The sequence below is a fragment of the Phasianus colchicus genome, chromosome 6 (assembly GCF_987193195.1).
Source record: "Phasianus colchicus chromosome 6, bPhaCol1.hap1.1, whole genome shotgun sequence".
Lineage (NCBI taxonomy): Eukaryota > Metazoa > Chordata > Aves > Galliformes > Phasianidae > Phasianus > Phasianus colchicus.
Genome location: NC_143441.1, coordinates 32,651,806 through 32,664,187, shown reverse-complemented (window position 1 = coordinate 32,664,187; position 12,382 = coordinate 32,651,806). Strand labels below are relative to the sequence as shown.

The following is a 12,382-nucleotide window of genomic DNA, read 5'->3' as shown; positions in this document are numbered from 1 at the left end:
TACCCACCTTGGTACTTTTCAAAGTAAAGAAATTCCTTGTTTCCACAGTAAGTGGGTAAGCTGAACCATTTCTGCATGGTACAGATCAGCTAAGTGCATTCTTCAAGCCAAGCTTTGATTTGCATGTGCAATTTTACTCCCAGGTATGGTTTCATCATCAATTCTCATGATTTATGGCATAACTTCATACCTATAACACAACTTCTAGGGTCTCAGACCAATCAGTAAGTTACACTTATCTACAAGAATGCTGTATTCATTATTGCCTAATGTTTTCTTTCATGAACATACCAGGCCTGTGCTGGGCTGACACAAGCCAGCAGCTAAGCACTCACCAGCTTCCAGCTTCCTGCCTGCCCTACCCCAACAGCTATGCTGTATGCTAGTTAACATATGAAGACAGGAAGGTACTTGCTAGGGTTTAAAGAGAAGGACAGAAAAACACCAACTGACACGTGACTGCAGTCTGGCAACTTAAATTTCATAGATAAAGGTAATGTATAAACTGACATGGCACACTTATTTGTTTTAAAATGTTTTATGTAGTGACACAAAGAGAGCAAGAATCTTACTAAAACAAATGCCCCTATACAAAGGCACACTGTCAGAAGAGTTCTCTGCTATGTTTTATTTTATTCCTGTTTAAGAGGAGCTGTAACAGGCAGTCTTACACTCAGTGCATGGTGTCACTGATCTCATCTTAAAAATGGCCAGCTGCCAAAAGAAGCACCTTAAATTTTACTGATGCTCTAACAGTCAAGAGACAATCCTTCCAAAGCTAACTCTTTCAGTTTTTACATATCTTGCATTGCCAAAGACAAAAGAATATTCTCTTATGCCACCTACATGATACTGTTGAAGACAGAGGGTGGTAGCTTTCACCAGGAAACAATTTTCAGTGAATCATAGGAAAAAAATAAACACAGAAAAACATAATATGTCTGTAATCTTTGTTACACATTGTGTCTTAGAAGTTCATGAAAATAAAAAATCTTTAATAGTCACAGGTTGAAAGTTACACATAACAGTGCATGATTAGTTTATATTCATTATCAAAACTGAATAAGTATGTCAAGCAATATCTTCAGAAAGTACGTAATTTCCAATATTGAGGCACACAGTCATGCAGTAATTTGGCAAAGCAAAGCATGAACTGGAATGATAATTGTGATCCACACCTTCCCTTTTGATTTAGATGCTCATAACACACTGTATGAACTGAAAAAAAAAATAAATCACTTATTAGACAAACTCAGTTCATGAGCAATAAAGCTTTGTAATTAGATATGAAAACTATCTAATAGTCAATTAAAGTTATCTCCTTAACAACAACAACACAGAACTACTTGAAAGTACTGTTCTGATTATCTTGCATAGAGACAAACAGCCAGGAAGCCAAGACCTGCAAGGCTGACAGAGTACCATTTGTTGTGTCCACACCACCACCTCCCCCAGCCTTTCCCAGGAAAAATGCCTACCAAGCCTTAAAACAAAGAAACAAAGTCAAGTGATGCTAGCAAGTGTTACATCTTTTTAAACTGTACTGGTAAAGGAACCCACAGAAAACTCATAATGAATTTGGAAACATCTCTATAAATGTGTGTGAACTTTGTAATAGAATACTCAGTTCCAACCCTTTCGCCTAGCTGAACTCCAACAGAGTGGAATGAAATGAAACCCCAAAACTCTTTCTTCTCAGGTAATATTATTATCATAGGCAAGAGGCACTAGCTGAACTTATTCATGTTTGATTTCAGTTTTAATTTTTCGCTTAGTTTTATCCCGTAAGTTTAACTGATTCCTTAAAGTTGACTTACATCATCGTACTGGAAATTCACAAAACCCTGCTGAGATGCGTCCCTTCTTCTAAAACATTCTGCAAAGATATTAAAACAAAACAAAAGATAGGTAAGAACTTCTCAATTTTTAAGAATGTGTTGTACTTTCACTGTATTTTAGCTACATGACTATTGCAAGAGCTTGACTGTAATAGTCAACCATTTGTATTAATCCTCATACTACAATTTTTTGTGGTAGCAAGGGTAACGGGAGGACGGTTGGACTAGATGATCCTGTAGGTCCTTTCCAACCTTGTGGTTCTATGATTAGATTCTATAAAGCAAAACATAAGGCTCAAGACTGAACAAAATGAGAAAGTAAAGCAGAGCAAAGCAAAGGGAAGAAAAAAAATATGCTGAAGTCACAAGAATGAAAACTCAAGAACAAATAAATTCATTTCAAAACTTAACTGATCCCTATGTTTGCCATCCACAGCACCTTCTGTTCCATTAATAAATACAGTTTCCCAGTTTTGATAACACAACATTACCAGTCTCTGGAACAAACCCTATATTAGTCCATTTTTTCAACATGGACTTCAATAATCATCATCTATAATTGTTATGGTTCTGCCTGTAAAATCCACTGAAAGAAACTTATTATGTGTTACATAAAAGTTGAACACGAGAAACCCGAGTAATTAGATTTTATTAAACAAAAACGTATTACAGAGATGATGGTAACAAGGCTATAATCTGACATACCAGTGAGAGCTCTGAGTTTCACACAGCAGGCGATGTAATCATCAAAAGTAATCTTTCCACGAGTGCTGTATCGCCTGGTGATGGCAGACACTGCCTGCGGGCTCAATCTAAATCCTATTTGGCAACAGAAAGACAGGTACGTTAACACAGCTGAACATTTTTATTGGAAATATTATGCATCAGTTTCTATAGTAAGACAATAGTTATGGGGGAATGCTGGAACTCAGCACCAGCAGTGAGGAAATTTCACAACTTACCCATATTTGTCAAGGCTTTCTCCAGTTCTTGGCGATCTACTGTCCCACTTCTATCACTGTCAAAACTTACAAAGTGTTGCTTCCAGCCATTGACCACAGCCCACAGTTCCTTAAACTCATTAAATCCCAGTGTGCCAGACATATCCCTCTGATTTTAAAGCTAAGAAAAAAGTTCCTTAACTTCCTAAATTAAAAAAAGACGGCCCTCTGTCAAATGGAAATCAGCTTTCTTATCATCTGTAGATGAAAACTCTTTCTTTGAAGGTCACTGGTAACAGTATTTTGTGATTACTTCCTCTGTGATGGCAAACTAACTGAAGCACACGTCAGCACCGCCAGAGGTAACGCCACTGACCAAAACCAAACGTCAGAGGACTCACCATCCACACTTCTCACTTACACCTTATGAATGTGACTCACTTAACAAACTCCTCCTCTACCTGCTGCAGTGAAATTCCTACTAATACATATGTGAAGTAAAATTAGATGCCAAATCAAAAAAATAAGTTGGAATAATATTAGAATATTATCAGATCTCTGGTATCACAAGCAGTTTGTCCAAGTTACTGGACATCTCAGTCTCATTCCCGCTTTCTTATTAAATAGCAAAACATTTGAACATTACAGACTAAGTTTAAACTACAAAACTCCAAATACTTCGACCCTGCACAGTATATCTACATCTTCCATAGGCTGTACTGCTGAATGCCATATACTCTAGTGTTAGATACCTGAATGAATTCATTCAAGGAACAGGATTTAGGAGGCCCTTAGATGATATCCAGCCTGTATAGGACAGATGCTTAATTCATCAGGACATTACCATGTTGTCCAGTTTCAAAAGAACAATGAGCTATTTGCACAAGGCTCTGTTCTGGGCTGTCAGACCTGACTCTTCATACATTCAATGGATAAACAGCCCCCTGGTCTTAGAGGGATGTCACTTGTCAGAAAACTGCTGACAGACTAATTTATTAGAATTCTGATTTATATAAATCATTCTGATAATGATTTATTAGAATTGTAAAAATGTACATGCGTAAGAACAGAATGTTGCAGTCCTCAGTCACAACACATATCAAGTGAAGGCTGAATACAAAACATTTCCAAAACATCAGGTACTCTCTTATCTTCGCTTACATAATGCTAAATGTTTATGCTCCATAACAAAGGATACGTCCAGCATTGAGATCATGAGTCTGCATGTCTCCAAGTTGAAAGCTGTTTAAATTACAAGAAGGAAAATAATTATTATTTTGACAATTTTAGTTTTATTCATCTATCTTTAAGTTCCTTGTTATAAGATAAAGTAGTGTATACAATATAAATGAGCTCTTACACTGTACAAAGCCGTCCCATGTTTCGATCCAAATAAGAGCTTTTAATCATTACTTGTTAGACACACTGACAGCAATCTGGAGACACTTTAAATTCTATCGAAAATTAATTTGCTCTTAGCTCAATCCATAAAGGTTTTGGGTTTCAATCGAAGTGATCCTTCATATTTTAGCACAGAAGTGATTTTAACAAGGTGCTTTACTCACTGCACTCAATTTTGTAAATGGAATGCTATGCCCCAGGACAGAATGTTTGGGTCAGTATCAAAGCTCAACTTCCATTGCAAACCAAAACTGCACAGCTCAGCAGTGGAGAAAACGAAGGCAGCTGAAGAGAAGCCCTAAGTGCACATAACTAAATAGAGAATTTACATTTTAAAGCAGTCCATATGGAAAGGAAGCCTCTTCACCATGCAAATAAAAGAAATTGAAGAAAGCACAACTGCAAGCACTCTCTGGTAGATGAGATAAGAATTAGTGCATTAGTTAGCATTGTTGCTTTGTTTGTTTAAATTGTTAACTTACGTTTATAGGCTCCTGCAATCCCTGACTGGGTGAGACATCTCTGTAGCTCATCAGCATCTATTTGTCCATCCTTTCGATAACAGAAGATGTATCAGCTATTGCTTTAAATCACTCTCCCAGTTTGGTTACTCCCAGTACCCACTCCCTTTTCCATAGGCATTGATTTATTTATCTTTCTGTGAAACAACTGATTACCTGTCTCTATTTCTGCTATAAGTCAAAATGCTATTAATGACCCCTAATGATGTTTCTTCAGCTGATACTTTTGCAACATGCACTACCTTTCACATTTAGTGTTCTCAAAAAATGAACAGGATTGGCAGGTTTCCTCAAAGTTCAATGGATATTTCTTTCACTTCAGAGATTTATGATTTCATTGCTACAGTAGAAAACCTGGAACCCAGATCGTATACATCCTCTTGTTGTGACTGCCTCGAGACTTAGAAATTTAAAGAAGAAAAGAGAAAGAGAAAGAGAAAGAGAAAGAGAAAGAGAAAGAGAAAGAGAAAGAGAAAGAGAAAGAGAAAGAGAAAGAGAAAGAGAAAGAGAAAGAAAGAAAAAAGGCTGTTGGAGAATACTAAGCTGTTAGCAGAACAAACACAAGCAGAAAGCAAACTATTTTGAAAGAAAAAAAAAAAAGAGAACAATCAAGTACCAAAAAAGATGTATCCAAACAATCTGGAAAACAATGTCCTTCCAAAGTACGCCTCTTGGGGCCAAACAGAGAAAACAACTACTAAGGCATGGACAGCACGACTGATCACGTTATCTGACCAAAGCAGAACTGCAATTCTACGCTATGCTCCCTACAAACCAACATGAAGCTCAATTCACAGACAGTGTGAGTGTAATTTAATTTCATTCAAGGACAGAACATTTGCAGTGGAATTGCCAGATCATGGCCAGAACCAATGGCTGAGCAGAAGGTGAGAAGGCATGGCTAACACAGGGAGCTCAGGTGCAAGAATTGCATCTGTGTGACTGGCAGGGGAGGAGCCTGCATCCATCCCTCCTCACCCTCATTTAAGGGTTAGCAGCCAAGGGAGCAGCATCTCTTTGGATAGAGGCTGCACTTCTCTTGAGCTGTTACTGCAGGAGGGTGAGTTGTGGTTTGTGTTGTGTTTTTTTTTTTTTTTTTTAACCTGCTATTGCTCTGTAGGCTTTCTATCCTACTAAAAGGCAATGTCATCACCTCCTTCTGCCCTACAACATTGTATCTGCAGACACCAAAATCAATGTTAAGTCAACTCTTTATTCGTTATTTAATGCTTTACACTTCTTTATACTTAAAACAAATTTTTTTCAATTTCTTTTTTCTTTAGGTATAGAGGTATAGCATGGCATGGTCAAAATGATGCAGCCAGCTGACTGTCAGAAATCGTAGAATCATACAATGGCTTGGGTTGGAAGGGACTCAAAGGATCATCAAGTTTCAACCTCCCTAACGCAGGCAGGGTCACCAACCTCCAGGTAGGAAAGTAAATGAAGTATCATTTATTTGCAAAAGAATAGTTAATATATTAAATGACATTTGACATGGTCTAGAAAAGGAAGGTAACATTTTGATTCTATGCAACACTAATGGCAGCAGGAAAAGAGGACTGCATCCAATGTATTCCATCACCCAAGCTGTACAACTGTATCAGAAACATTACACTCACAAGAAAATTAAAGCATGAAACAATGATTTCAATTAGCCATGCATATTAAGAAGCAAGTATCCTTAAAGCCCTTGTGTATTCTGAAACAAAAGCCAGATCTGGATAACTTCAGAGTAGAAAGTAAGACAGAAAAGCATGATCTTTTGATCGTGTTTACATTACCATGAAAAGGCCTGGCCTTTATCTTTCAAAGTAGAATTTAAAGAGCTAGACTGTAGAAGGCACAGAGGCTTTGGAAACATTAAAAATTATTAGTTCTTAGGGAGTCAATAATAAGGATTTGACTTCTTTCCATAAACAAAGGCAATTCATCAAATCAAGACAAGATTTCTGTTGTAAACTACTAGAAGCAGTTTAGAAGAAAGCTCAGGCAACATTCTGTATTAGGCATAAAAACAACACAGTGGCAAACCATTACAAAAGATGTTACTAGTTCTAGAGCAAGGACTACTGGAGAATTTTGATACGTGGCTTTGTGCAGACTTTTGTATTAGCCTGTGAAAACAACTGATAATTTGTTTGATTTCACTGATTCCCTAACAGAATTTTTGCTTCTGGACAACTACTGGTCCCTGGAACAGACTGTTCTGATTCTAAGGATCAAACAATTTAAAAGCTACTCTATTTATTTCCGTAAAGAATGGTTTCTACAAATAAAGGGTATTTAGAGTACTAACATAAATACTTGAGGTAATAACTTGATTGTACCCACTGGCTTTCTAGTTTTCAGTAACCAGGCCCCAGCTGTCTGGAAGTGGTCTATACTGTACTTAAGTCCAGCTCTTGCCATAGCGCTGCATTCTGTGTGCTGATACCTCTCTCTTCTTCTTTTCATCAGGACCTTACTCATTTTCTCAGCATCAGTTACAGGCTCTAATGCTGATTCCTGACACACAATCTGGTGGCATCTGAATACAGAAGCACCTAAGCTGGCAGGAAATTATCATTCAGCCCAGACTCTGTCTTACTGTAGAGCCTTTACACATTAACAGTTTAGTTAATCCAATGTTTACCTTTACTACAAAAATATAGGGTCTACATATTTGCACATGCAGTGTTAGAGAAATAGTGTATAGACTGAAAGAAGCATTATTAATTGAAAAGAATAACAATGTGAACAAAAAGCCATAACCCAAGTTACAGTCTTAATCTGATAACTTAAACATGAGCAAGTCTGCTGAATTTAAACCCCATGTTGTCATTACGTGTACCTGTGGATATGAGATTCAGGAGCAGAGTTCTACATTTCCACACACTCTATAAGTGTGCAGTAAAAAGCTTTGTTATAGACGGAACTTCTGGCTCAATAAATCTGATTTGCTCCTAACTTTATCTCCAGGAACAACCATAAATATATGAAAATAACATATATCATGAAACCACAAATTAAAGATGCAGTGTACAGTTACAAAGGGAAGACAGTTGTGAATGCCCTTTGCTCTGAAAGAGTAGCCATGCTGTCCTACAAGCAAACCTAGATGTTGGCTCAAGTACAGACTGCCATTACAGTTATGACCCTATTAAGCTATTTCATCATATTCTTTCTTACTGGCACTTCCTGCTTTTAGTAACAGCATCTCCACAGCTGATGTCCCCATTGTTTCTGGCTTCCTTTTCCAAAAACAGCATTTCCCAACCAATGGCTGAGCCACAATTCAGCTGCAACATTTCAAGTAATATGCAATCATCACATATACAGGAACTATACACAGGCTGTTCATATGCACAGCTGTATCTCATACAGTACAGATATGTAGCTATACAGTAACTATGCAGATTGAATAATGCTAACCAGCTCTTCAACTGTGCTATTGCATTTCAGCAGACAGAGTAAGTAAGAACAGTCAACTATTTATCAACAACTTGAAATCATGGAGCTCTCCCTGCTGCACTAATTAGGCATTTCTGAAACACAATGTAGAAATAACTGCCTCCCAAAATAAGAAATAAATAACACTTTGTAAGTTTACCTGTCCAGCTACTGCAGCAAAATAACCATACAGAGGATCCTGAGCCTGTCCAGGGAATACTGGGCCTCCTGGAGCAGCTCCATACTTTAGAAATCAAGAAGAAAATGTATTAATTTTAAAGTAATGATTCAGCTAGGTGTATGAAATAATAACATCTGTACTTAAGAATCAACTTGTGCTTTTATATATGGAGGTCTCTCTGGAAGTAATGCCTCCTCTTTGTTTCCATGGAAACTACAACAGAAAGAAAGAGCACAATAACACCCTTTGATGGAGCAAATTTCTCAGCTATGAAATACTATTTTTCAATGCAGTCACTGCCATTAACTGTGTATTTTTTTACTAGGGATGAACAAGAGCCTGTGTGCTGCTGCAGAACCGGTGTGTGGCAGATGTGCCCCAGTGCTGCTGTCACCACGGCTGAAATGCACAACTCACTGCGCTCACACCCACTGTTTCATCTCCACAAACGTCCAGCAAGTGTCAGTGAATGTCACTGGGTGCCATTTTCCCCTGCATGAAGGAATTCAGTTGCACACCTTCGCTACAACCCGCACTTCACGTCTGATGCCATTCTGTCAGCCTTGCCCCCCTGCTGCCATCTGTCACACGGCAACAAAACGCAATGGAATATTGGTGGGAAGGTTCAACCTCTGTGTCACGCCACCAACATCCGCCTCTGACGCCGTGGGCCAGCACAATAAAACGGGCGGCGTTACTTTCGGAGCAGCTCTCGTCCATACCCCGAAAGCACGCGTGTCACACACGCTCGGCTCTGACGTACTCTTGGTACAATTTCAGCCCCTCCGCGCCCCGACAGGCGCTGGTGTGGCCCCTTCCTTCTCCGCGGGGCCGGGATCGCGCCTTGCCGCACCGCACCAGGGCCCGCCGCCCCTCACCGAGAGCCCCGCGGCTCCGCGCCCCTCATCCCGCCCGCCGCCTGGGCTCAGCCCCGCTCACCCCGCCCTGATAGTAACCGCCGCCGGGCGCCGGCTGCCCGGGGAACGCCATCTTCGGCTCGCACCTGCCCCTCCCTCCCGGCCTCGCCCGGCGCAAACACTCGGCCGCGTCGGGGCGGGGGGGAACGAGGGGAGGGCCGCCGGCTCCGCAGAGAGTCGCCTGGAGGTTCTTCAACGCCGCGACGCAACCGACAGCTCCCTGTCGACGGGCCGGCCGAGCAAGGCGAGGCGAGGCCGCAAGGCGCTGAGGGAACGGAGGGCGATTCCCGCCCCCCCCAGCGCCCCTCCGCTCGGGGTGGTACGGCCCCGGCCCCGGCCCCGCGGCGGCTTTTCCTCCTTAGAGCGACTGGGCGGCGCGCTGCCGCCGGGAGCGGCGCTTTTCGCGTCAGCGCCGAGCTGTGGCGCGGCCGGCGGTCAGGGCGGGTCGGGTGGTGTCGGCGGAGCGACCGCCAAGGTCGTGGAGTCAGTGATTCGTTATTTCACGGAATCGCGGCATCATTACGGCATCGTTAGTGCCACGAGTCCATGGGACCGGACGGCCTACACCCTCGGGTGCTGAGGGAGCTGGCGGGGGTGATTGCCGAGCCGCTCTCGGCCATCTGTCAGCGCTCCTGGTTCACTGGAGAGGTCCCAGAGGATTGGAGGCTTGCTGATGCGACTCCCATCTTCAAGAAGGGCCGTAAGGAGGATCCGGGGAGCTACAGGCCTGTCAGCCTGACCTCGGTACCGGGGAAAGTAATGGAGCAAATCATCTTGGGTGAGATCGCACGGCATGTGCGTGGTGTCCAAGGGATCAGGCCCAGCCAGCACGGGTTCATGAAAGGCAGGTCATGCTTGACCAACCTCATCTCCTTCTATGACTGGGTTTCCAGACTGGTAGATGAGGGAAGGGCTGTTGATGTAGTCTGCCTAGACTTCAGCAAAGCCTTTGACATGGTCTCTCACAGGCTTCTTCTGGAGAAACTGGCTGCCCATGGCCTGGACAGGTACACACTACTTTGGGTAAGAAACTGGCTGGAGGACCATGCCCAACGGGTGGCGGTTAATGGAGTGAAGTCCAGCTGGCGACCTGTTTCAAGTGGTGTCCCCCACGGGTCGGTACTGGGGCCCATCTTGTTTAATATCTTTATTGATGACCTAGACAAGGGGATTGAGTGTACCCTCAGTAAGTTTGCAGATTACACCAAGCTGGGAGGCGGTGTTGATCTGCCTGAGGGTAGGCAGGTCCTTCAGAGGGATCTAGATAAGCTGGATCGCTGGGCTGAGGTAAATGGGATGGGGTTCAACAAAGCCAAGTGCCGGGTCCTGCACTTTGGCCACAACAACCCCATACAGCGCTATAGGCTTGGGGACGAGTGGCTGGATGACTGTGAAGAGGAAAAGGACCTGGGGGTGTTGATGCTCGGCTGAACATGAGCTGACAGTGTGCCCAGGTGGCCAAGAGGGCCAACGGCATCCTGGCCTGCATTAGAAATAGTGTGGCCAGCCAGAGCAGGGAGCTCTGTACTCAGCACTGGTGAGGACGCACCTTGAGTACTGTGTTCAGTTTTGGGCCCCTCACTACAGGAAAGACATTGAGGGCCTGGAATGTGTCCAGAGAAGAGCAATGAAACTGGTGAGGGATCTGGAGCACAAGTCCTATGAGGAGCAGCTGAGGGAGCTGGGATTGTTTAGTCTGGAGAAGAGGAGGCTCAGGGGAGACCTCATTGCACTCTACAACTTCCTGAAGGGAGGTTGTGGTGAAGAGCGGTTTGGCCTCTTCTCCCGGGCAACAAACAGGACCTGGGGAAATGGCCGCAAGTTGTACCAGAGGAGGTTTAGGTTAGACTTAAGGAAGAACTTTTTCTCTGAGAGAGTGGTTAGGCACTGGAATGGCCTGCCAAGGGAGGTGGTGGAGTCGCCGTCTCTGGCAGTGTTCAAGAGGTGTCTGGATGAGGAGCTGTGAGATCTGGTTTAGTAGCTTGTGGTAGCAGTGGTAGTGTGAAGACGATTGGACTAGATGATCTTGTAGGTTGTTTCCAACCTTATGATTCTATGATTCTATGATTACGGTTGGAAAAACTCTCTGAGATCACCTGGTCCAGCCATCAGCCCATCCCCACTGTGCCCACCAACCGTGTCCCTCAGTGCCACATCTACTCGTTTCTTGAACGCCTCCCGGGATGGTGGCTGCAGCACCTTTCTGAGCAGCTGTGCCACTGCATCACCGCTCTTTCTGAGAAGAAATTTTACCTTAATATCCAACCTGATGGTAGAGGGAGCATGTTTGAAGCCCATCTTTTCAGGGTGGCTGAGAAGTGAAGGAGTGACTGACGAGCTTTTGGGCTTCAGAGGTAGGCTGTGTAGTAGCATATGTTGGTATCAAACTGCAGCAGCCAAGCGGTTTTATTTACCAGAGTCAATCTGTGCGTAGTACAGGTTATAAGAGGCGTGGTGCTAAACTTGTTCCAGCATACATTCCTAATTAAATAAGACCTGGGTACAGTGATAAAAAAGAATTAAAGGCTGGAAAAATTGCAAGGAAGTGATAGAGCATGTAAGTGATAAGATTTGAAGAGACATATGCTTATAAGCAAAATGTCAGATGTATACGATATGCAGATCATTTTGAATGCAGTGCCTCCTCTTTATTTCCATGGAAACTACAACTGCTACAAAGAGCACAATAACAGTACTTGATGGAGCAAATTCATAGCTACAAAACAGTATTTTTCAGCATAGTCACCACAATTAGCCAATCTGTGTGGATGAGCTGATCAAGACATTCTTCATTCAGTGGTATGACAGCAGTGTGCAGTCATTCAGAATGTGGCTTGTTTTTACGCAACCACCCTCTGTCTCACTGTGTTCATATCCACTCTTTGGTCTCCATAAACATTCAGCAAGAGTCAAGAAAGGTAATTTTTTCCACATGGAGAAATTTAGTGGCACGCCTTTGTGTCATACAAACTTCATGTCAGACACCACTTTGTCATGTGGTGCCCCTCTGTTGCCATCTGTCACATGGCAACAAAATGGAACGGGACACAAGCATCCAGTCATCCTCCATTTGCAGTGCTTCTAAGACTACTGGCATTGAGCTCCGCACTCCCTGGTTAATGTTTGCAAGATTGTCTAAATTCAACCACAC

At 42.7% G+C, this 12,382-nt stretch overlaps 1 protein-coding gene and 1 long non-coding RNA gene across 3 annotated transcripts; one reads left to right on the top strand and one right to left on the bottom strand.

Moving 5' to 3' along the window:
* Window positions 1–519: 519 nt before the first annotated feature.
* Window positions 520–9,403, bottom strand: SRI (sorcin). 2 transcript variants are annotated; one of them, XM_031614395.2, is made up of 8 exons: window positions 9,254–9,403; window positions 8,294–8,377; window positions 4,663–4,732; window positions 3,978–4,021; window positions 2,801–2,948; window positions 2,544–2,657; window positions 1,818–1,876; window positions 520–1,218 (listed from the first exon to the last, which is right to left on the bottom strand). In XM_031614395.2, the coding sequence occupies exons 1-8, from the start codon at window positions 9,302–9,304 to the stop codon at window positions 1,192–1,194; spliced, it is 597 nt and encodes a 198-aa protein (XP_031470255.2). In that variant the 5' UTR covers window positions 9,305–9,403; the 3' UTR covers window positions 520–1,191. The 2 variants fall into 2 exon arrangements, with proteins under 2 accessions (XP_031470255.2, XP_089998969.1); XM_090142843.1 differs by lacking the exons at window positions 4,663–4,732; window positions 9,254–9,403.
* LOC149917524 (uncharacterized) lies at window positions 5,704–8,727 on the top strand. The gene is made up of 3 exons (XR_016467807.1): window positions 5,704–5,761; window positions 5,985–6,132; window positions 8,640–8,727. It is a non-coding gene; the product is annotated as an uncharacterized LOC149917524 (long non-coding RNA).
* Window positions 9,404–12,382: the final 2,979 nt, after the last annotated feature.